This window comes from Pteropus medius, unplaced genomic scaffold (assembly GCF_902729225.1).
Source record: "Pteropus medius unplaced genomic scaffold, Ma_sr-lr_union100, whole genome shotgun sequence".
Lineage (NCBI taxonomy): Eukaryota > Metazoa > Chordata > Mammalia > Chiroptera > Pteropodidae > Pteropus > Pteropus medius.
This window is the reverse complement of record NW_024340696.1, coordinates 20,176,035-20,201,248: the sequence shown is the minus strand read 5'-3', so window position 1 is coordinate 20,201,248 and position 25,214 is coordinate 20,176,035. Positions and strand designations below refer to the sequence as shown.

The 25,214-nt window shown below is 37.6% G+C and overlaps 1 protein-coding gene and 1 pseudogene across 4 annotated transcripts; both read left to right on the top strand.

Moving 5' to 3' along the window:
* The first annotated feature begins 2,634 nt into the window (after window positions 1–2,634).
* LOC120604354 (60S ribosomal protein L9-like) lies at window positions 2,635–3,232 on the top strand (annotated as a pseudogene).
* Window positions 3,233–10,817: 7,585 nt separating this feature from the next.
* Window positions 10,818–25,033, top strand: MTCH2 (mitochondrial carrier 2). 4 transcript variants are annotated; one of them, XM_039869297.1, is made up of 14 exons: window positions 10,837–11,023; window positions 13,045–13,129; window positions 13,282–13,388; window positions 16,216–16,242; window positions 16,436–16,501; window positions 17,158–17,187; window positions 17,852–17,909; window positions 18,169–18,220; window positions 18,649–18,708; window positions 19,843–19,936; window positions 20,827–20,874; window positions 21,582–21,649; window positions 22,852–22,927; window positions 24,682–24,891. In XM_039869297.1, exons 1-14 carry the CDS (start codon window positions 10,937–10,939, stop codon window positions 24,766–24,768), a joined length of 945 nt encoding a protein of 314 aa, XP_039725231.1. In that variant the 5' UTR covers window positions 10,837–10,936; the 3' UTR covers window positions 24,769–24,891. The 4 variants fall into 4 exon arrangements, with proteins under 4 accessions (XP_039725240.1, XP_039725231.1, XP_039725236.1 ...); XM_039869306.1 differs by lacking the exon at window positions 17,158–17,187 and having other exon boundaries at window positions 10,818–11,023; window positions 24,682–25,033; XM_039869302.1 differs by lacking the exon at window positions 16,216–16,242.
* Window positions 25,034–25,214: the final 181 nt, after the last annotated feature.

Here is a 25,214-nt window from a genome sequence, read left to right as displayed (position 1 = left end):
GTCTGTTGAGATCTTGCTTCCAGGTATATCCTCTTTGGGGCTCAATACATTTTTATGAAAATTCAAAAAAACAAAGCAAAAGATCCAGGCTTTACCATCTTCCAGCTCTGCCACCTTCAGGGCCAACTTTGTCCAACTTTGTTGGCCAGATTCCTGTAGCAGATCCAGGCAAACTACCAGACCCAACAATGCCCAGTGAAAAAGAACACCTGTCTCTGTGTGTCTTTTCATTTTTTAATAACCTTTAACTTCTGCAATTTTTTATTTACAGAAAAGTTGCAAAGAAAGAGTTCCCATGTACCCTCGCTCGATTTCAGTTTCCCCTCATGTTATCTTACATTACCGTAGCACGTTTGACAAAACCAAGAAAACTTTGGTACATTACTATTAACTAAACTCCAGACTTTATTCGGATTTCACCAGTGTTTCCCTTAATGTCCTTTTTCTCTTCCAGAATCTAATCCAGAGCATGCATTCCATTGTCATGTCTCCTTAGTCTCCTTTGGTCTGTAATCATTTCCAGTCTTATTTTTATGACTGACAGTTTCGAAGAGTACTGGTTAGGTATTCTGTTAAATGGTCTTCAAATTGGTTTGTCTTATGTTTTCTCACGATTTGGAGGCGGGGTGTGTGGGTTTTGGAAGGATTACTACAGAAAAGCACCTTCTCATCGGGGCGCTTGCTGTTCATATGACATCACTGGTGATTGTGTCTCTTTTCAATGTCAGTAAACCTTCCCAAAAGCCCTAGGGGAGGATTTCTGCTTATGCCTCATTGGCCAGAATCCACTGGCTTTGATATCAAGGTTATATAAGGCTCATAGTATGAGTTGAGAAGTATTCTTCCCCTCTATTTTTTGAAAGAATTTTGCAAAATTGATATTTTTTTCCTAAATATTTGATAGAACTTTTAAGCAAAACTATTTGGGCCAAGGTTTTTCTTTGTGGAAAGATTTTAAATTACTACTTATTTTCTTGTTACCGTCTAATTAGTTTTTCAATTTCTCCTTGAATCAGTTTCGATAATTTGTGTCTTTATAAGACTTTGTCCATTTCATCTAAATTAATTTGTTGGCATGAATTTGTCCATAATATTCCTTTATATAACCTTTTTTCATTTCTGCAGGGTTTATGTTGATATCCCCTATTACATTTGTAATTTGGGTAATTCGTTCTTTTTTTTTTAGTGGTGGGTCTAGCTAAAATTTATGTTATCTTTTTCAAAGAATTGACTTTTGGTCACATTGATTTTCTCTATTGTTTCTGTTTACTGTTTGATCAATTTTCACTCTGATCTTTATTATTTCCTTTCTTCTACTTCAGATTTTATTTGCTCTTCTTTTTCTAGATTCCTGAGGTTGAAGCTGATTAGAATTAATATTTGAAGCTATAAATTTTCCTTTATTTCCCATTCCTTTCCTTTATATCCCATTAATTTTAATGTATTATGTTTTTGTTTTGATTCAGTTGAAGATATTTTCTAATTTCCTTTGTCATTTCTTTTTGATCCATGTATTACTTAGAAATATATTATTTAAATTCCAAGTATTTAGGGATTTTCTAAATTTCTTCTTGTTTTATTTCTAATTTAATTCCATTTTGAAGTTTATATGTTGTATGATTTGAGTTCTTTTAAATTTATTGAGATTTGTTTTTTGGCCTAGAATATTCTACGGAATATGTTTTCAAATAAAAAAAATACGGTATAAAACAGTACGTACGATAAAAATGCTACATGTTGTGTAAGGATTGAATATCAATATATATTTGAATTTGCTTGTGTTTACACAAAGAAACACCAAGAGAATAAATAAGAAACAAGTAAAATTGTTTGATTTTTACCTTTATTTATTGTAAAAACAATGCAGATTTATTATAGAAAATTATAAATTCAGTTAAACAAAAATAAGGAAATAAAAACAAAACGTTTCCATCACTCAGAAATGATCATAGAGTTAACACTTTAGTTTTTAATCTTTTGAATTCTTTTTAAAAAGTGTTTTTTGTTAAAATGAGATCATATTTTATATACTGTTTCATAACCTGGTTTAATTAACAGTCCTTACCTTTCATGGTTGTTTTTGTTTTTGAATTAAGTAAATAGAATATCTATGGAAAACATAATATCATATTTTTGAAAAGAAGATATAATTCAATCTTCCCAGCATAAGAAAATTCTTGAATCTGTGTATTGAAAGATCACACCTTGTCTCAGAAAAATTAACAACAAAAATAAAACTGCACTAAGACATGTCTTAGTAAAGTTATTGAAATTCAAGGTGAAATTAAGGCATCCAGGCAAAAAAGATAAAACATTTTATATGCATATACTAAAGGCATATATTTTTCATTCTCCTTTTTTGAAAGACCTACCAGAGGATGAACTTTAGTCAACCAACCAAGAGATGAACAGAGACGACGACATCAAGAGGACTCACAGAGAATAATACAGCTATTCTATTTTATTCTAGACCAGAGACTTTTGAAAATTTGGACATTTATTGTTGTAGAATGGAATGAAAATATTATAAATCTAGCAATGCATAAATTATATTCATAATAGCTGAGGAAGAAAGACGAGTAAAGGTAAAAAATAGTGTGACCATGCTGATTACATCAAAAGAAATAAGCTCTTTGCTGTATCTATTGTGAGGATGAAGACCGCTCTCAGCAATCCGACTATTGACATTCCAGAAAATGCGGATGTCACTCTGAAGGGACGTGCAGTTATTGTGAAGAGCCCCAGAGGCACCCTGCGGAGGGACTTCAGTCACATTGTAGAACTCAGTCTCCTTGGAAAAAAGAAGAGATTTGAGTTGCCAAATGGTGGGGAAATAGAAAGGGACTGGCTACTGTTCGCACCATGTGTAGTCACGTACAGAATATGATCAAGAGTGTTACGCTGGGCTTCCGTTACAAGCTGAGGTCTGTGTATGCTCACTACCCCGTCAATATTTTTCAGGAGAAGGGTTCTCTTGTTGAAATCTGAAATTTCTTGGGTGAAAAATACATCTGTAGGGTTCGGATGAGGTCGGGTGTTGCTTGTTCAGTATCTCAAGCCCAGAAAAATAAGTTAATTCTTGAAGGAAATGGCACTGAGCTTGTATCAAATTCAGCTGCTTTGATTCAACAAGCCACGCTATTAAAAACAAGGATTTTAATGGTATCTGTTTCTGAAAAAAGAACAGTTCAGCAGGCTAATGAATAAGGCCTAAGTTGTCCAGCTACAGAAACACCACGATGTCGGATGATTCCTCAAACTTATTTCTGATATTTTAAAGATGCAATAAAAGTTGCATACTAAAAAAAAAAGCTGATAAGTCAAGTAATAGAAATAGAAATATATTTAAAGGTTAAAGGTATAAAGGTAAATACTATGGAATATGAAATGTACAATTATGGGGAACTCGGAAGGCAGGAAGGTGATAGAGATGGGGAAAGGAAAGAAGTGAATATAAATTTATTTCAGCATTGCTCTGAGTAGGGAATCAATAGAGACTATCTACTAAGGAGAGAATAAGGTATAGTATATGAAGCTGTGGTCACAAATGTAACCACTATATCTAAAATAGAAACCTTTCAAATATACCCACACACGCCTACAAAGCAAATAGTTCATACAGTAAAAGTTGATTTTTAATGCATTGGCAAAAAGCTATTTAAAAATCGTAATCACTTTTTTTAATGTTATAAAAAAAATTGTAAAGTATAATAGAAGTACAAACATTTCTCATATCAAGAAATATAAATTGGCTAAATTCATTCTATCAGAAGAAAATAGATTTTGAAGTTGAATCACAAAACAAAGCCCACAAATTATATGGCATATACAAGAGACTCACCTAAAACGAAGTAACTAAGAAAGACTGAAAATGAAAGAAAAGACAGAGGAGCAATAGGCAACTGCAAATAAATAATAAAGGGCCATAGCCTTAATATCAGATAAGAGAGAATTCAAGGCCAAAAGCATTTTACAAGACAAATTGACTGAAAGAGAGCAATATACAATGAAGCTCTAATAGTTACAAATTCTCTATACCAAATAACATTGTATTAACATTCATAAGGAGAAAAACTACTTGAAATGCAAGAAGAATTAACCAATATACATTAATATTGGAGATTTTATTTCACCTTTCTTTGATCAAGTGGACAAAAAGTAAGTTAAAACACACACACACACACACACACACACACACACACACACACACAAAACACTAAAACCTGAAAAAAAAATACATACCCTTGCAAATGCTCATGGAACACTCCCCAAAATCACTCATATATTAAGCCACAGAGCAATAAATTAATTTATAAAATTCTAAAAAAGTAGAAATAGAAAAGACAACATTCTCTGAACACAAAACAAAACTAGTAATGAATAATATTATCTGGAAGGTGAAAACAAAAACTGCCCCTGAGAAATCAAAAAGCTCTTTCAAACAAATCTTTGGTCAAAGAAGAAATCAAAACCAAAATTGCTAACATCTGAAGAACATATTAGAATCTACAAGCTAACACAGTGCTCAAATGAAAGTTCATACTTAAATACTTACAGTAATGAATAAGAAAGGGTAACAATGAAATAAGCATCTATAGTAGGCAGAATTCTAAATGTCTCCCCAAAGAGGCCTGTCTTCTGGTTATTTTATCAAACACAAATCTAGGTACTGCTAGGAAAGGATCTTCTAGATGGAATTAAGATTATTTAATCAGCTGACTTTAAAATGAGATTATCCAGGGAGATCGGGTGTAATCCCATGAAATCTTAAAAAATAAGAGAAAGACGGAACAGTTTATCAGAGAGATAGAATGGAAGAAGAGGCAAAAGAGATTAGCAGGGGAGGTCAGAGATAAGACTTCACCCACCATTGCTGGCTTTGAATTTGGAAGAAGGGGGCCCTGAGCCCGGGAATATTAGCAACCTCTAGACACTGAAGACAACCCCTGGATAACAGCCAGCAAGGAAAAGGGAACCTCGGTCTTATAACCACAGGAAACTGAACTTGAATTGGCCAACAATCTGAATGAGCCTAATAGATTTCACCCCAGAGCCTTCAGATAAGAACCCAGTGAGCCAACACCTGATTTCAGCCTTGCAGAACCCAGAGTTGAGAACTCAGACAAGCCAACTAGATCTCTAACCTTCAATACTGTGACATAATAAATTTGTGTTATTTTAAGCCATTAAGCAGTAATTTATTATGGCAGCGATAGAAAACTAATACAGCATCTAATTTAAGAAGTTAGAAAAAGAACAACTAAATAAAACCAAGGAAAGCAGATAGAAGGAATTAAGAATTAGAAAAAGAAAATGATTATTTGGAGGACAAACAGAAAGTAGTCAACACACCTGTGAGCTGGTTGAACTGTAGTGAATCCCACATGACATGGCAGGGAGTCCAGAACATTCCCTCAGTTTCATGAGCCTCTCCTGGGCCAGTGGCCAAGGATGGGCAAGGCAGTAAAGGACAATGGCATATTTCTAAAACAAGAAAATTCTTTACATAACAAGTAAGTTTGGTTTTAAAAATAGCTATCTTTCTAATCTCTAAAATATAATAAATCTAAGTAGTAGATGGGCTGCAGAAGCTTTTTTCTCTCTGCCATGAAAGGAATCATAAATGCACTCACTCTCTGCTGCTACATGGTCCTTCTGAGCTGTGAGCACTGTCATGTAGATCTGCTTAACTCTTTTCTTTCTAGCTTTCCTATCTTCTGCATTAAAACTTTTGCTTTCATCTGCCAGTGGCAAGAACTTTCATTTGCTCTCACTGTTTTCATCCAACAGTATACCAATCATTTGAGGTGGGGGAAGCAATAATATGCTCCTGGGTGTCTCCAGCACTGCCCATGTGGTTTTCCCCAGTAAGGATCCAGCAACTAGATGAAGGCTCTCAAAAAATATTTATTGAACGAGAGAATGGATAGATGGATGCATCCATGGATGGATGGATGCATGGATGGATGGATGGATGGATGGATGGATGGATGGATGGATGGATGGAATTTGCTCTCTTTCAAATCTTATTTGAGTTCCTACTTCCTCTGTGAAGCCCACTCAGATCTAAATCTACTTTCCCAGATTTCTCCATTCTCTGCTTTCCCTATTCATTGGTGATACAATTCAGTTCTCGACAGTTTCATGTATCTTAGCTTTCTGTCCCTAACCAGATTGTACATTCTGCAGGATCCATGTGAGATGAAATTCAGTTCCCAGCACTGCACTGGGAGTTGTATTTCTAACCGTGCAACTTGGTACAGTCACCAACTTTTCTAAAGTTGTCTCCACATCTTTAGACACAGAGATGATCTCTTGCCAGCCCACTTCACAAGGTTGTTATGACAATCAAATGAGATATTGTATGTGACTAAGCACTAGAAATTGTAACCTTTTCTGAAAATAAGAGGTATTAGTATTATAGTAGGTTCAATGACTGTTGGCTGATTAAAGAAGCGAGAACCAACATTTAGTGAAAATCTGCCAAGTTCCAGGCAGAGGTTAATTCTCATAGCACCATTGTAGTTAAACACAATGTTGTTTTTGACTGTCCAGTGGACATTTGGCTTTTTTTATATCAGCACCCCAACTTTCCTTCAGGGGAAATCGTGCCACTCTCAATCATGTACTTTGAGTGGACTCCCTACAAGGATATAAGCTCCATTCCAGCTCCAAGGGAGGGCAAGTGGTCTACGCCTCAGGCAGGCTACATATCCCATCCCTCTGATCGCAGTGAATAGTTCAAGAGTGTGTATGCAATCCAATCCAGACCCTCAGATGTCTGATGGGACTTGACTTTAGGGTTGAGAGTAGCTTGTTTGTCTGGTCTTAGGACTATGACAGTATAAGGTGGGAGCTTCAGGAGACTTCCCTGAGGAGTTATTCCCTCTGAGAATAAAGCCAATAAAGAAGAAAACAGAACTTTAAAGGGAAGCCTAGTACAGGTACAACCTTTATATCCTGGATGCAGCCATGCCTGAAGTCATCCACTTATACAAATCAATAAATTCTTTTCCTCTCCCACTCCACCCCAAAGAAGTTTGGGTGGGATTTTATGTCACTTGCACCCAAAAAGTTCTAATTAAGACAATAGAGGAGTATCTCAGTTGAGACTAAGGCAGTTTAAAAAGAAGATCCATGAGGGAGTACATCTACAGTTAACTGAGGAATATGAAGGAATTTAGAGGAAGAATAAACAGCCTGGACCCACTCCCTAGTAAATCCCAGAGGTTCCCACTGGAATAATTATTTCAAGAAATACTTATTGAGTACCTACTGTATGCCTGGTGTACTCCAGGTACCGAGAATACAGCAGTGAACAAAAAAAAAGGACAAAAATCCCTGCCCTCTTGGACCTCACACTCTAGTATGTGGGTAAGAACAAATTTAAAAAGTAATTAAATAGTACTTTGGAGAAAAATAAAGCAAAGAGGGGGAATAGGGAATGCCAGATTGCTTTTGAAACTTATCACGATGAACCAGTGAAGGAGGTTTATTCACCCCAAATTCAACGCAAACAGATTAAATGACTCACACAAGATCATCAACTAGTAAGTGGCAGAATCAGAATTGGAAAATGGGAAAAAAGTTACAGGACATTCGATCTCTCTCCCAGGTCAGACTGCCTATCAGCCCAGGAGTCTTTCAATGGAGAAAGGCACTCATCTTTCTCTGGGCTTCATTACTTTTATTGACCTCTTGGCAGCTTTTGACATTACTAATCATCCCTTCCTTTTCCAAACTTTTCTCTTGACTTTAGCAACACTATGCTGTTCTAGTTCTGTTTCCCTTCCCAATTAGTTCTGCCCCTTTTGAAACTTTTCTTATTCCTCTCACTACTTGAATATGAGTCACCAAATACAATCCATCTTATGGAGTCAACATACTGAACTGCCGCGTCCTCTTTCTACCCTACTGCGTGACAAGGTCCGGAGATGGGGACAGAGGTTTCAAGGAATGCATCGTCAAGAATGAGGACGTGGCATGTGTTTAGGGATAATTGGTTTCTTAGAAACGATCCTATTCATAGGGGGGATTTGGGTAGCACAAATTCTAGTAAGTGTAAATGCTGTACAAATGGATTTCCTCAAAATTGGCTCTGAGGAAAACATAGTAAATTCCCCGCGTATGGAATCAATTCTAGTCACCCTGACGTGTCCAGAATGCGTAAACCCTTTATTTGAACAATTATTAAGAGGAATTCCTTTTGACGTGCCTCTTAAAGATGTTATGAATAAATTATAACAAGCCGAATTACTAGAACCAGTTTAAATTCCTGTTCCCACGCAGTTAGTAGAAAAATTAGTAAAGGATAAGAAATTTACTCATAAGCCTGTGCCTACTATGGAAGGGCCTCCTTTTATGGCCTACTGGATAAATGGAAAACTCTGGTATCCACCTAGGGGGGCTAATAGTATGAAAAGATTACCTGATCTTCCTTTGCCTTATACAGGAGCTTATAATAAAGATAGTATACATATAGTGAATAAAGATGGAATTCATGTGCCTTATAGTAGTTTAAGCTTCATAGAAAGGCTGGCTAGGTCAGGACTTCCTTAGTGCTTAAAAAACAAAGGAACAGAAACTTAGCTTATGAAAGCAGCTTTGTAAAACTGATTTTTATAAATATTTTCCTCATTACTACACCAAGGAAACTTTTGAACAGCTATGAGAAAGGTTCAGCTTGAACTTTAGATATAGCATAAATCAAATAGCATTTAAAAGATTTCTTCAGGCAGAAAGAAGAACAATGTCTGCCCACAAGCCAATGCTTGCTGTTATGAATACATCTATCTATCACCTTTACTTAAATCAAACTGTATCTTATGTAATAGATATAAGAATTAAAAGTTTAGATTGTTCCATCAGGTAGTTCTGTTCTAATGATTGAGAGAAAAATGTACTAGTTAATCATGAACATTAATAATAATATACTCTATAAGATTTTCTGCTTCGCCTAACCGAAATTTAACTCCCTGCTACCTTAACTACAAAGTATAATCAAATGCCAAAATAAAAAGTATAAAAGTTGTACTCAAATCACAATAAAACGAAACAGTGTCACACCACTTCTGAGTTGTGTAGTCGACTGTCTCCCGCGCCGACGCCTTGCCCACCTTCGGAGCCCCCTAAATCCTGTCGTGGCTGGACCGCGGCACTGAACTCTATCAGGGAACACCATTCATTCATATCATAGGCTTTGCGATGACATTCTTTGGAGTAGAGCAGTGCACAGCCCAGGCAGCAGTATATAACAACTCTATACCTTTTGCACTTCTCTTATCTATGCTACTGACTGTAGTTCCTTTTCCTCTGCAGATTTTACCCCAAACTTTATGGGCAGCTTCTGCCCTGAACCATTGGATAATATGGTGGAGTATCCTGCATGCCTCAACCACTCGCTCTTGCAAGAGGCTCTGTACCTCTCAGTGCCCACAGGCATCAGTGGGGCAGAAATAGTGAATATTTTGTTGGCAACACCAAAGCACAAATTCATGCATAAAGAGTCCCCTTGCTAAATGGTCTCTTTGGTTAGACATCAGACATTGTTGTTTAGATATCGATTGTATTGATGTCTAAAGATTTCTGGATTTAGTTAAACGTAACTTGTAAGTTTCTTGTAACTCTAAATGCTACTGGGTAGGAATATTACATAACTCAATCCTCACAACAAGAACGAAATAGACATTGCCATACTAATCTGTCCAAAATTCAAAGAGGTCCTGTGTTTTGCCTAACTAAAGTCACACTGTTATTAACTGGTAGAGGTGGAATTTGAACCAAGTTTATTGAACTTCAAATGCTCTGTAAACTGCCTCCCAATATTACCTAACACTGTGCTGAGTACAGGACATTATTAATTAAAACTAACTTTTGTATTTCTATATACAGTTTTAAAAACATCTACCCTGTGCACAATTTCACTTAATGCTCAATACCCTGAGAGGTGTTAGTGTTATTTTTAGACTTACATACAAAAACTGAAAACAAGAGAAAATGACTTCTGAATCACCTGGTTACAAAAGAAAGCCAAGATCCAAATGCAAGTCTTCTAGGTTCTTCATTCTCGGTGCCATGCTGTCTCACTAAGTGTTGTTTGATATAGAACATGTGTGTTCGGTGCGAAGGGATAAGGACAGTGCTTTTTTTCTTTTCGCCTCCATAGACTGATAGGCACTGAAGTGTTTGTTCATTCATGAGCACCTAGTATGTGCCAGGCACAGTATATGCCATGAAAAAAGGCTGTCCTGCTTTCTGAACTCAAGGGTGCTTACATTCTACTGGAGGAGACAGATAAATTTCAATGATATGTGCTACAGGACGATGTGGTAGGAAATGAGGGAGAGGTAAATTTAGATACAGATCAGAGAAGGCATTTCTGAGACTGAATTGAATGAATGCACCAATAGCGACCGGCTGATGGATTCATTATTCTATATCAGATTTATCCAGTTTTTGTTAGCCATTAGATTGTTTATGGTTCTGACGGTAAATACCCTTTGGACTTTATATTGCTCATGTGCAGAGGCAATGACGAAGCATAACGAAGAATCCTTTCGATTCTTTCTATTCTCCTGACCTTGCCTTAGCCGTCAGGGTCACATCCCCCCATCGCCACGCCCATTCTCCTCCTTCCGGGCGCTTCGGCCTGCGCAAGCGCAAGAGAAACTGCCGTTCCTACAGGAGGGCGCAGATGCCTACGAAACGCATGCGCTCCCGCCCCGTAGGCCCCGCCCCGCCCCCTGAGCAGGCTCGCGAGCGCCTGCCGTTTTTCGGGGCGGGGCGGTGGGCGGGGCCTGGGCGGGGACGCGCGTGCCGGTCCGTGCGTGCGCGCGCGCCGCGGGCGGGCCAGTGAAGCCGGCGGCCCTGGCACGTGATCCGGGACCGGCTTGGTTGCTTGGTGGCTCCGTCTGTCTGTCCGTCCGCGGGTGCCATCATGGCGGACGCGGCCAGTCAGGTGCTCCTGGGCTCCGGTCTCACCATCCTGTCCCAGCCGCTCATGTACGTGAAGGTGCTCATCCAGGTATGAGTCGTCGCCATTCCCTTCCCCGCGCGGCGCCCTGTTCGGTCGCCGCTGCCCACGGCGCCTGAGGATCGGCTCCAGCCGTCCTGGGCCTTCAGTCTCCCTAGATGCTGCTCCTTCTCTGCTGCCCTGTCCTTCCCGCAGGGACACCTTCCACCGCCCGCCAACCTTCCACTGCCCGTGGGCCTTCCCGAGGTCTCGCCTCCCCGCCAAGCGGCGAGGCCCGCTCCTTTCCCAGTAGTCAACTGCCGTCCTGCCCTGCTCCGTGGTTCCTCTGAACTTTGTTTTTCTTTCTGTGAGGTTGATCTTGGCCAGGTCGCCGCCAAGGGCTCCCCAACCTTCCCTTTTTGCCCCTCTGAAATTAGTATTCACCTCCCTCCCCACCCCAAACGCAAGACATGAAATCTGTTGAAATTAGAAATTAGAGGGGAGCCAAGATTTTTATTCTCTTTCCTACCTTTTTTTTTTTTGCTACCGTTACTGATGCTATTCTGTTCCGAGATTTTAGCACCAGATACCCACATAAACACAGGAGCTCATTCAGCAGTGATAACGAAGTGGTTGCCGAGTCAAATTTCGGAAGGATCCACTGAGCGCCCTCAACAACAGCCGCCCATGTGGCTCCTGACAGTGAAAACCCCAACTGTCTGAGCTGGAAATCAGTTCAGCTGGAAGAGTTTTGGCGAGTTTCAGCATATGTATTAGTTTCCAATCTACTGCAAAATAATTCTTAAATGGTATTGTATATACCAGGCAAGGAGGCCAAGTTTTAGCTGATGATAAACTGTTAGGTAGTATTTTCAATTGCCTTTCTAAATTCCCCTGTGATGGGCAAGTCATTCATTTTTTTAAACCTTTGAGAGTTAACATAATTATGTCTTGCACTTTACAGAGGATGGGAGCAGCTTTTAGAAGCCCTGTCCTCACCATCTACCTTTCTGTCAAAAATATGCAAGACGTGAGAGGGAGGGGCTACATTTCTTATTCTTGAGTTAATGCTAATGCAAATTATGTGTTGCTTAGCTGACCTTTGTAGGTTCAGATTCTATATGTAAAAGGCTATTGTAAAATAAGTTATTTGAACCAAGAACATAGACTTTGAACTAAATGTACTATGACGTCTAAAACAAAATGGGCACATGCGTAGCTAGATAGTATCTGAGATGACAACATTTTGCAGTAAACCTGGAATGAGCCCATTACTCTACTTTTACAGGAGGCGGGGTTTTCAAGAGACATTCAGAGCTCTTGCCTCAAAACTTGAATATCCTTAATCCTGATTACACAACATCTGTATGTTGTCAAGTGTCTCAGGTTTCCGTGAAATTCACGAATATTCAGTTTTTAAAAATAGTTGCATGATAACACTTTCAGGGAACTCAGTCAGGAGTTATTTAACTGAGCAAGAAAGAATTGTAGCAATATAGTCAAAACCATGTCCTACAACATTTTCACTCTTTCAAGTATCCCTTTAGTACTAAAAATCCTGAATATATTGTAGAAATAAAATGACAATCATTTTTCTAGTGTCCTTCATTGATAACAACATCTGCTGTTTTACATGGCCTTAGCTTGTAATTACTTCCCAAATGAATTTGCCTTTTTAATGTTCTGTCTTACTAACCAAATGTGAAGTTGATGACTTAGTCTTTTCATTTTGTCCAAATATAAGAAATGTGCTAGATTTTCATAAGAAAATATTTTGGAGCCTCCTCAGTAAACTGTCGCTTTCCTAACAGAAGATCCTCTTACTCTATTTTCAGTTTGATATTAGTCTTTCTCAGCTACATAGCTTAATCTGTAGAGTCTTAACCAAAAGGAAACTTGGAGTTTCTTGAAACCAGTCTTATCAGTTGACAAAATAAAAAACTGACAAGGATGATGCTTAATCATTGCCTTGGAAAACATATACTGTATTTTAACTTGTGTTAGAAATTAACCCTGTGTTCTTCTTCAAGACCTCGCAATCAAAGCATTCATGGGAATATTGCTTATGTTGATATATTCTCTTGTTTTGAAAGGTGGGATATGAACCTCTTCCTCCAACAATAGGACGAAATATTTTTGGGCGGCAAGTTTGTCAGCTTCCTGGTCTCTTTTGTTATGGTAAGTGTCTAATTTATTCAGAATTGGATGACATTGAGGACTATGTTAGGCAGGAGTTACTGAAAGAATATATGTAGAAAGCATATTTGCTTGAAATTTCTCTGTAACCATTTCCTTCTCCTGGAATTTAAATCTCTGACTTGTGTTTTTAGCTCAACACATTGCGAGCATCGATGGGAAGCGTGGGTTGTTCACAGGCTTAGCTCCAAGACTGTGTTCAGGAGTCCTTGGAACTGTGGTCCATGGTAAAGTTTTACAGGTAAGAAGAAAATCAGTTTATCTTCCCATAGATTTAGATTTTTCTTTTAGGCAGTTCAAGAGCAGTTTCAAAGATATATGTATAACCATGGCCTTTCTTCTTCTTGAAAAACATTTACATGAAATACCCATTCTTAATTCTTTTCTGGGAAGCAAGGGGAATTTGTATAAAATGAAGGAATTGATTTTGATCTACACAGCATTCTTCCTCTGAAGCAGTTGTTCTGAGTGGAAATTAAATACACTTATTCGATCTTATATATAGCTAATTTTATTTCTTTGAAGGAAGAATTTTATTTCTCTGATTAAAATAGATTTCTTTCTGAATTTATTTTCTCTCATTTCTAGAGTTACCTGTAGTAAAATGTTGCCTGTCACGAACTTATTTTAAAAAAAAACAACAAGATAAACATAAAAGTCAGGATAGTGGTTAACTGGGGGGGGGAGGGCCATGCGTGCGGTTCTTGGGTAATGGAAATGAGTTTTTCCTTGACCTGGATCATGGCTATATGGATTTTGCCTTTTAATTATGTATTACATTTAACATTTGTATTTGGCGCACTATTTCTATACCTGTTATATTTGCATAAATTTGAAAGTTTTTTTTTTAACTTCACCCTAAAGTATGCATCAACTGTGGGTTAGTGGTTAATTTGGGGAAGTCGGGGATAGATGAGGATGGGACTTTAGCTATGTCCATTGGTGTTTTATCTTAAGGCGAGAGATCTTAAGCATAAAGGACAAAATGTTAACACCTGTTTAACTTTAGTGGTGGCTATCTAGGTGAATTATTTTCTTAATTTTTCCATATGTTTGAGATGTTTCATAAAACATTTTTTGAAACATCAAAGTTACATTTCTTTCTTTCTTAGTGACCATTTTGTTTTGCAGCTTCTTTTAACTTCAGATACTAAAGCTTATAATTTTGATTGTATTAGCTCCTCAGTTACAATGTAGGTCTAACAGAATTGCCCTTTGTTCTATTTATAAAGGTGTTATGAATACAAATTCTGTACCATTTAGAACAGTCTATGGGAAGGTTGTTGAGCATGAGTATGGTTGAGAATATAAAACTAACGGTTTTTTTCTAGTGCATCATTCTGTCTCCTACTGGCACCAAGGGTGGGTTATCACACTATAACTCAAAAAATGTAGCAGTATATGCTAACCCAATCTATATAATACTTTCAACCTATATAATATATCAGATGTGCTAAATTCCAAACGTTTACTAACTGCTTAATACAATCCTTTATGTACTTTTTGAGACTTTAATGTGTTACCCCAATTCTAATGTTTTATTATCTGAAGAGCACATCATGATTTTGTTAAACAGTATCACAATCTAATTGGCTTAGATTTTGAATGCTCTTCAGCCTTCACTAATTTGAATTGGAGAGGTTTTTCAGTCATTTCCTCACGTGAAAGCTGTTTCACCCTTCAGTCATTTTGTTATTCTTTACATTCTTCTTGTTGTCCTTGCCTGTGGACTGAATTTAGAAGTACCATTCCCAAGGGCCCATGGATCAGAGTGATGGAGTCTTAATAGGCTCATGTTTTTAGTGTATTGATTACTAGTCTTCTCCAGTCACACCCTACTCTTGGCTCAGTGCAAGTTTTGCTGTTACGTAGGTAAGAAAGGCAGTCGTCATCTAGTCAGAGGTTTATATATGTAGACATAGGGCAAAAGTGAAATTACTGCTTGAAACCGAGTTCCTTTATGAAAGGAAAAGTAAGACAAACTTGATGTAACCAAGTACCTTTTTGAATATGTGTTTTCACATGTAGCCAAATGAATATAACAGATTGGTACTACACTTAGTGTCGAAAGCAGCTTGTACAGTTGAGAAGACAGACCAATCCAGGGTTGATGAAACTGTTAAACTCTATAAGAAAGAGTTCTATATAGCTGAACAAGAATTTAAATTGAAATCTGTTCAGAATGTCGAAGAAACAGGTAGAAATTTTTATTAATGCAGTAAAAAGCATAGTCTAGAGATGAGTGATAATTTTTAAAGGTGCCGTAAAGTACTAGAATTACTTTTAGCCGAAGACCTGTAATTTGACAAAAAAACACCATTTTGTTGAATCTTGATTTTCTCTTGCCTCTAATCTTTAAAAACAATTCTTTTTAGAAATTAAAGTGTTGTCTGTTTTTTTTATCTGGTATGACTAGGAGTATGCTTGATCCTTTTGTTTCACCTAACCCATCTTCTCTTTCTGAAATATCTCACAAATAATATTTCCTCTTCTAGCATAGTCTGAGCTCTGGCTATATTCATGTTCTCTTCTCTAGAAGAGTAAAAAAACCTCTCTTGCTTATTTCAGAAGTTGTTAGATACAAAAGGCAAAATGAGGTGATTTCAGCTATTCAGACTTAGCACCAATTCTCTGTTCTTTTGTACAGTGAAGAAAAGAGTTTTGCCCTAGTTTGGTATTGGTCCGGCTTTTTCCATAGCCTTAGACCTAGGCTATGTTTTTACCAGTTTACTTTCTGTTAAATGTGTATGTTTCGTAAATGTTCTTAGGTTTTTGTTTTGTTTTCCTTTTCCTTCTTTTCGATGAGAGTTTTCATGAGCATTTGCTTGTTCCTCCAGCTGATTAATGTGTTAAACTTAGCAACAAGATCATCTTACAAATACTTATTTATACTCAATCAATTAGAATTAGAAGTTACTTGGATAGTTGCAGCAAAAAAGAATCAACTATTTTGCTTTCTACCAATAGAGTTTTCATTTCATATCCTCTTTCAATGACACTGTGATTACCCTAATCATCCTTTATTTTTTTCTTTCTTTCTTTTTTTTTTTTCTCTTCTTCCTTTGCAGCATTACCAGGAGAGTGACAAGGTTGAGGTATGTTGGAGCTTCCTATGCATGGGCCCATTTTCCATGCAAGTTGTTATTGCTCTTTGGTCCTCTTTAGGAGAAGGGACAAGCAGTCAATTTCTTTTGCATCTCAGTGAGTGTTGCAGTACAGGGTGGCCTCTAGTTTGAGCAATTCTATTTAAAACCATCAAGTTATCTATCTTTTTCATTTGATTTCCAGGAGTTAGGACCTGGAAATGTACAGAAAGACGTCTCGACTTCTTCCTTCGACCGAGTTATCAAGGAGGTAAGAGATGAATTATGTCCTACGCTATTTCCCTGACTCAGTGTGTGCAGTGTGGCAGTTGTGGAATCAGGATTATCAGGCCTGTATGTTCATTATCTGTTCCAAATGAAGTTAAACCTTCACCTTAATTTGGGCTTTTCTATATGTATAACAAAAAAGAGAAAAAAACATCGCTTGCTGTTTGGAATAGGTGAATTTCAAGGGAACTAATTTTGTTCATCCATTTCATAAAATTGAAGAGATGTTTACTGAAGATCTAATAGAGTTGAAAACCTCTGTACAAAAGTGTTAAAATAGTGGTCAAGACTTTTGTGTGTTGATATCATGTATCCAGAAATGCTTTTATAGCATTCTGACATTAGATTTCACACACTCATATTCAGAGTTTGTTTCATGCCTGACTTAATATTTATGGCTTTCAGAACTACTTTTATTGCTTACTCTTTATATGTTGTCTGATTGTCTTTAGTGAGCTCACGATTTTCCAGGAAATGCTGTAGTTAAAATATATATTCTAAAACAAACCTTAGACATCAGATGAATCAGGTTGGTTTTCTATAAATTTTCATGAAGGGAGTTTATTTAAAAGTAGAGATACATGTATTAATATGTGTGTTGTAGTTTCTTAATTTTGGTTAGCCTGTTCTGTCCCACAGGATCTTCTCAGAACTACCATTGGAGTAGGGGTGAGGAACAATTAACGAAGTGACTGAAGATCGTGTTTAAATGCAAAAATGGATGACAAACCTGCTGTATTTACAACCTCCCTCCAAATATTGTAATTTAATTCTTTGCTACCTTTTTACAGAGTCCTGTAAAGAGAAGGATGAACCAGGATAAATATAACAGCTCTACGATGCTTTGGGCTGTGGGGTTGTAGTTCAAAAACAAATCAGAGTTGTTCTGTTCTCCCTAAGATGCTGGTGCAGATGCAGTGGAGCCTGACATTTGTCTGGTGTAGGTGTGTCTCTGAAATCACTTACAATGAGAGAGCAACTTAATCTAAACACAGGCCTCATAGTGTTACTCCATCTCGGTTACTGTTTGCTGGTGACCCTCCCTGTTGCTTTGCTTTCATTTTTCTTATCTGTAAAATTGAGATGATAATAGAAATCTGCTTTGCTGAGAAAAGTTGAGAAGTAACTGTAACAGAACATTGAAATCCATGAGTAAAAGGTATGATGAAGTGACAGTGTATTACATTGTATCGCATTCAAGCTCCTCTTTCTGACTCCAGGCAGGAGTGCCCCTTGCTCACTTTCTTTGTTCTGCAGTATCCCACACATAACTTTCCACAGGAATATGAATGTCATTTATTTAGATTTCAGCATGTGTGTTGATTGTTTCTAGACAACCCGTGAGATGATGGCTCGTTCTGCTGCTACCCTCATCACACATCCCTTCCACGGTATGTTTGCAGTTGATAACCGAAATCTAATTTCTTACCTTTCTTCTACAACATAACCTCTCCTGACTGCTTAGATGGTTGACGTGGGAGTTCACAGAAGTGCCTTGCATGTTTTTGTTTGCTTGCTTGTTTCGGCTTTTATCTAGTTCATCCAGATAGTACTGTCTTTAGATGGAAAAACCTTTTTTATTTTATTTGTGGGGGGGCTATCAAAATTTGTCTCAATGTAGTTTTAAAATCTTTTCTCTGTATTCTGTAGTGATCACTCTGAGATCTATGGTACAATTCATTGGCAGAGAATCCAAGTACTGGTAAGTGTTTTTGTTTTCAAGTATTCAAGATCTGTGGAAGCCAAAGTATTAGAATAATAGTGCTTTACATTTTTATGATGCCTTAGAATTTACAGAACAGATTCATCTATCTTATATTATTTCATCTGTACATAAACCAGTAAATAAAAGAAAATGGCCCAGGCAATTTTAGGAGTCTGCCTGGGATCTCAGGATAAGTTACAGAGCCAGTGAAGCCACAAGTCCCCCTGACTCTCTGCGACTGCATCCTTAGGCGGTACTGTCTCCACTTCTAAGCCACAGTCAGCTGTCTTTGCAGAGTGGGGGTGGTAGAAAAGGAGGCAGGGGTGTGTAAATTTGACCTTGTCAAAACTGATAATTGAACATTTTTTAAATAACTCCAAAATAATCTAACGTATTTTACGTTTTCTTTTTCTCTACCTACCTAGTGGACTTTGTGACTCCATAGTAACTATATATCGGGAAGAGGGCATACTAGGATTTTTTGCGTGAGTAAATTGTTGATTTGTGTCTGTGATCTTTCTGAGTGGAAGGCTTTAATGAAAATAAGGACATGACTGTTTAATCCCTGGGGAAATGTGCTTTCTGGGTTTACTTCATATTAAGCTCTATTTAGGCCCCTCTGGCTTATTCTCTTGTAAAGATCTGACTTTTGTTTCTGGACATCTAAAGCATTTGGAATGAGTTAGTTTGTTTCTTTGTTTGTTGGTAACAAATTTATTCTAAGTCTCTACCCTCACAGTTAAGTTTTCAATTATGTACAGTTGATAAAATGAGGGAAATTAACGTTTTAAAAAGGGAAAAATCATCTAACATGTAGCTTCTTTATCCTGAGAGGATACATTTTTGCAAGGGTGTACCGTTCCCTTGAATTTATATCGGAATGACTTAGACTGCCATCCTCATTTTTTTATTGACAGTAAAAATGGCATTATTAAGTAAATGGTCCTTTTTAATTTTCAGAGTGTTTCCACGTAATTGATTTTATTTGAATATCATAAATACTCTGGGCCATAGGCAGAATAGCCATAATTATTCTCATTTTAGAGATTTAAAAAAATGAATGCTCTAGGAAGTTCATTTGCTACTGGTCATATAGCTGATAAGTGATAGAAGTGGCATTTGAACCCTGGCCTTCAGTCTGTGGGGTAATGTTTATCTCATATTCTGTGCTGCCTCACCTCATCATCTAGGCTTTCAAAACTGGTTTTTGATGTCTCTCACCTAAATCTGTGTTCTCATTTTGTAATTTTTCTCATCTTTTGCCCTGACAGATTTGTCAAAACCATATTTAAGTCTCTTCTCCAAAGTAGGCAGATTTTTGGCTCCCTGCTTATAGTTATTAATAGTAAGGTGAGCCATTGGCCATAACTTAGAGTGGTATAGCTGACCTGCATTTTGAAAATAGGAATGAAAGTCATTAGAGATTAGCTTCAAGTACAATTTTATCAACTAGAATGAACTAGTTATGAGAGCTGGGTTCTGGTATTTGATGTCTTTTTCAGTTTTTTAGAATGTTTTAAAATTTCTAACTCTTTGAGAAGTGTTTGTTTTGTATTAAGTGGATTATCTTTTTACTGGTCACATTTCTTGATTCGTCTTATTATTGTTTCTTCATGTAGGGGTCTTATTCCTCGCCTCTTAGGTGACATCATTTCATTGTGGCTCTGTAACTCACTGGCCTACCTCGTCAATACCTATGCACTGGACAGTGGGGTAGGTTGTGACCTTGATGAGATGTGTTGGCGCTGACTTTATCGTATTCACCTGGCACCTAGGTTAGCTTTAAAGTAAGATGGCAATTTGTTATGTGCTAGACTCATCATATAGCTGAACATCAGTCAAGTTTCCAAAGGCCAGTGGGATGACCTATACTATTTACCATGGAGAGATGCACCTAAAAAGTAAGCCCAAGATACCTGTCCCTGTCTCTGTGCTGTAAGGAGATCGCCTCATTATTGATACCATGAAGGAAGGCAGTTTTATAGTGTGTTCATGGTGTTTCATCTAATCTGAAGGGTTAAGGGGACTTGTGCATTGGGCTTTCTAGAAACCTTGGCCTGGGACGTTTGAGGAATCAACCTTTCCTAAAAGTACTGTTTCCCCTGCCTCAGCCGTTCTAGGCCTCTTTGTACAGGCAGCCCCACAGCAGGATGGAAAATAGAACAGTTTAGTCTCAGGGGGTGGGACTAAACCCATGTGAGAAGCTTCTTGAGTCTGGAGACTGATCTCCAAAGCATCTCGTACACAGCTAGGTGTGTATAGAGGTAATGACTTGTCCCTCAGATGTACTGTAAATGCAGTTTCCAAGGATTGTATTTCTCATTTTTTTTTTTTGAAATCCTGAAGCTATGACATTTGTTCCTAAGCCATCTTATATATTCATCTACTATGAATTTACAAATGTTGAATCAAGTTGATCATTTTGACCACTGCTTTTTGATGCTCATAATCGGTATTTTATGTTTTCATCAAAATTAATTTTCAGGCTGTCAAAGAAATTAGTAATTCAGAGATAGACTATATTGATATGGTCGAGAACATTAGCTCTTAATATCAGCTTGATTTTCTTCCTCATTTTCATAAAGCCTTGCTTTCTGTTTTAGGTTTCCACCATGAATGAAATGAAGAGTTATTCCCAAGCTGTCACAGGAGTGAGTTTCTTTTTTAATCCTTTTAATCTTTTAGGGATTGTTCTGTTTTAAATTTGGACTGTATTATCACTACTTTAAAGCAACCAGGTGTCTTGCAAGGATAGTCTCTCAAAGTTGTTAATGTTTGTCAGAGGTAAGAATAACCCAGTTTCTGCATCACACTGACAGCAATAACAAGTCCGGTGGTTTGGTGCTGTTCAGCTTCCGGGGGTGGGGGGTGGTTTCCCATCACAGCTGTGCCTGCTTCTCAGGCCTGCTTCTCACCACACCCGCTGATCCCACGTGGGGGTCGTCGCCCTCTTTGGTCCTGTGGGCTTCCAGTCATTGCCTTCTGAAGTCATTTTCGTTGTCTTTGGAAGGATGCTCTGTTTTCTTATTTTCTTCAGTGGTGTTTTGAAATTACATGTAGTTGCATTTACTTCTCTTAAATATCATAGTTCAGTTTTATTTAAATGAGAACTCAATCATAGAAGAAGGGAAGTCTTCTGGCTTTTTGTTAAAATGTTAGATATAGTGGTGTATTAAGAAAAGGAAGCGTCTCCAGGCTTCAAAATATGTAACTTAGTCTTTCCTGGGATGCCAGAGAGCAAAACCCGTGTTGGCATATTTGACCACAGTGGCGCTAAGACTTTAAAGGAGAGGAAAGAAGAGAATAACGAAGACTAGGAATGACCTAATAACTTAGCTGTCTTTTTACCATTTTACAGTTTTTTGCCAGTATGTTGACCTATCCCTTTGTGCTTGTCTCTAATCTTATGGCTGTCAACAACTGTGGGTAAGTGCTTTGCTTTTCTTGTCCTAGTAGTTGGCTGCTTGTATACTTGACAGGCAGAGCAGTCTTGGTAGAAATTTGCGGAAGAAAAGTACCATTTATGCTATTACCAGATTTCCTAATTTTTTTCTTTATATGTCCCCATGTACCAGCAGTGGCATTAATTTATGTTATAAACGGCCACTTCCTACCCTTTTTTTGGAATAAGGAAAAGCATAAATAGGATTTCTCAAGTACTTATAAATAGTATGCATTTGCCAGTGATAGAGGCCCTACTCTGAAAAGGGCGGGGTAATTATCAGATTACCCTATTTTCATTTTACGTATTTCCTTTATTTTAAATCTTTATCCCCTTTTTCTTGAAAGTTACAAAAGGTATGTTAGGGATTGAGTGACAACTTATATTTGTTTTTCCTGGGGGCTTCATGGAGTGAGTTTTTAAGAAAGAAAAATAGGAAATTTGATCTATAGAAAGTTTCTTAACCTCACTGTATTGGTTGGGAAGGATGGGTGGTGACGGACACCCTTGAGTTCCAGCTTCTAGTTGCCAAGTGACCATACCAAGTTGTACAGAGGTTTTGCTTCTTGACTTCACTCAAAACTTTGTTCCAGTACAGTACCCGATGCAGTATACCATCAGACACGTCATTGATTTCAAATAAGATATCAGACAGCTGTGTGGAGTTTTAAATTGTCGTATTTCATACCATGCTACATTCTGTTTGTTTTGTGATTTGTAGGACAGCTGCCAGTTTTAGCCCAGACCATACTTAAAGGATGAACTAAATATATTATTATTATTTATTTATAATTTCTTAGAGAGGAAGAGATCACAGGTTATACCCAAGTAAGAGAATGTAGTCACCACTGTTTGTATCCATTGTCGTTTCGGTTCTTTTAACTACGACTTAGTTTTAAAACCCCTTTCCCTGCTCTTTAATCATCTCATTGCTGTATTCTAGAATTTCATTTGTCCACAAATGAAAAACTAGATGTTTTAGAAAATACACAATTGATTGAAGTTTCTATTTATTTGTTGATACAAAACCTAAATATAAGAGGGCGGAATTCATTAGAACCAAAATTGACTCTTAGAGAAACTTCTAGGTAGGAGACTATTTTGACAAAGATTTATTGAACTCTTGGGAGAATGTTTTGTAAATATTGGCTTGAATAGCTAATCTTTTTTTTTTTTCCTCTTTCAGGCTTGCTGGTGGATGCCCTCCTTACTCCCCATTATATACTTCTTGGATAGATTGCTGGTGCATGCTACAAAAAGAGGTACTTCTCCCTCTTTCTCTCTCACCTTCCACCCAATATATTTTATTTTGTTTGTGTTTGTTTTTTTTTAAATAATGTCTCTGGAATCCCAGATTGATTCTCGTAGCTTATCCTTTAGCTACCAAGTAGTGTGCCCCTTACAATGTTCCATGTCACTGTGGCATAGTACTAAAGTATGCTGCTTAGAAATCATCAGGAAGAGTAACGAGGATGCACCAGATGTGATCCAGTAGCCATTTGAGTGATCACGTTCAGATTACAGATGGGGTCTGGGTAGATAGTTATCCTCGTTTTTAGAATAATGGCCTTGATTTCGTATTTTTTTCCAAATGCAACTCTTTGTAACTTCTCAGAATCTCCCTATATATTCAGGTGTTTTCCTACAGTATAGTAGAGAGGAAACTGAGAAATAAGTTGTTTATTTATGACATTATTTGTCACAGTGTTAGAGCTGATCTCTTACTGATAGAGTCTCGTTAGTGGATGATTTTGTCCAGACTCCCATGTATTCTTTGTTATTGCTCTGAGGTATATCATCTGCAACCAAAATTTCTTGATCAGTCTAGGCAAAGCTTTATTAGGAACCAACATAGTGGATGGCTGTGTACTAAATTGAATACAGGATCACTTAAAATGGCCATCACTTAAAGCTGTTTTTGAATGGAAAGCACTTTTTACAGGATTGTAGGAGAAAGTGTAAGAAACAGCTCTTTGTTACATTATGTTATAGCGCTGGTGAGACATATGAAAAAGGCCTTTTTCACAGAGCTCAGGCTTCCCCAGCCTGAAGTCAAATGAAAAGGCCCAAGTGCCACTGAGGTTGCTGTTGCTCAGGGCACACGCCCAACCAGCCCCTCCGTGAATCCAGGCGCGAGCATGTGAGTGATTTCCATGCAGACCTAATATAAGCATTCTGGGTTTCACTCTGAGTTTTACGTTCTCATTTGGACAATCTCCTGTTGTCCCAATTTAAAAGGAAAGATGGCTCTTTTCCTACTTTCTAATTAACCCCCTGCTATAGGAAGAAAGTAGATATAAAATGTATAAGGGTATCAGGCACCTTACATAGGGAACAGTTGGTCCTGTGAGTACTTAAGACAACAGGAAAGCTTGACTGGAAATTTACGCTCCATCAGGCATCATGCTAAGAGCTTTCCACATATCAGCTCAGGTAATCCTCAAAATAAGGAAGGTACCATTTTTTTATCATCCCACTTCATGTGGGATGTGGGAGTTTGAACAATTAAATAACATCATTTATGTAACCCAAGGTTACACAGCTTGTACTGGGGAGAGCAGAGTCTGTGTGCAGGCTGTCTTAACTGCAGAGTCTACTCAGTTAAGCTCATGACATTGTTACTTTCATTTTAAGGCTTTATAAGTATTCCCTGAAGACCTGGCCATTCCATTGAAAAATAAAAACTAGCATTTACTGAGTGTTAGGGCTGTTCGCAGCACTTTATATCAATTAACTCATTTGATAGCCCAGCTAACAAATGGCAGAGCCAGAATCCAGACTGGAATTCTGTCTAAACAAGCAAGAAATTTTTTGCCTTATCCTTGTGGCAAAATTGTAGTTTGTTCTACAAAAGCTCAGCTCGAGTCAGAATACAAATTGCTACTCTAGTGAGAGTCCCAGTTTCGTCCTGGCTGTTTAGTTATGTCTCCCAGAAACATGTTCAGTTGGAGCTCTGCTGATTTGGACTAACTGATCTCATCTTCACACTAGACTATTTGTATTTTTTTTTCCCCAGGGAAATATGAGCCGAGGAAATAGCTTGTTTTTCCGGAAGGTCCCCTTTGGGAAGACTTATTGTTGTGACCTGAGAATGTTAATATGAAGATGTGGGGCAGGGACAGTGACATTTCTATAGTCCCAGATGCACAGAATTATGGGCGAGAATGTTGATTTCTATACAGTGTGGCACGCTTTTTTAATAATCATTTAATCTTGGGAAAATGGAGGTGTTTGGTGTCTGCCTTTTTTGTTCTTTTTTCTCAGCACACACAATTTGCCACTGATAATCCTCCTCTAGTTATTCTGAAATAGTATATTTTTGCTCCAGGCTCTGTATTTTACTTAAACAGGAAAAAAGTTGCATTTTCTTAAAGGTTGTCATGTGATTTGATCTATAATTTAAGGCTTTGTAAAATGAAGAGTACAATCCCAAGAAGAAAGGGAAATAATTCTGTAAATCTTAAGAAAAGTAATAAGGCAAACTATATGGGGGGGAGGATATGAGGGACCTCTTCTTTAGTAGACCCTAAAAATTCAACAGCATCCACC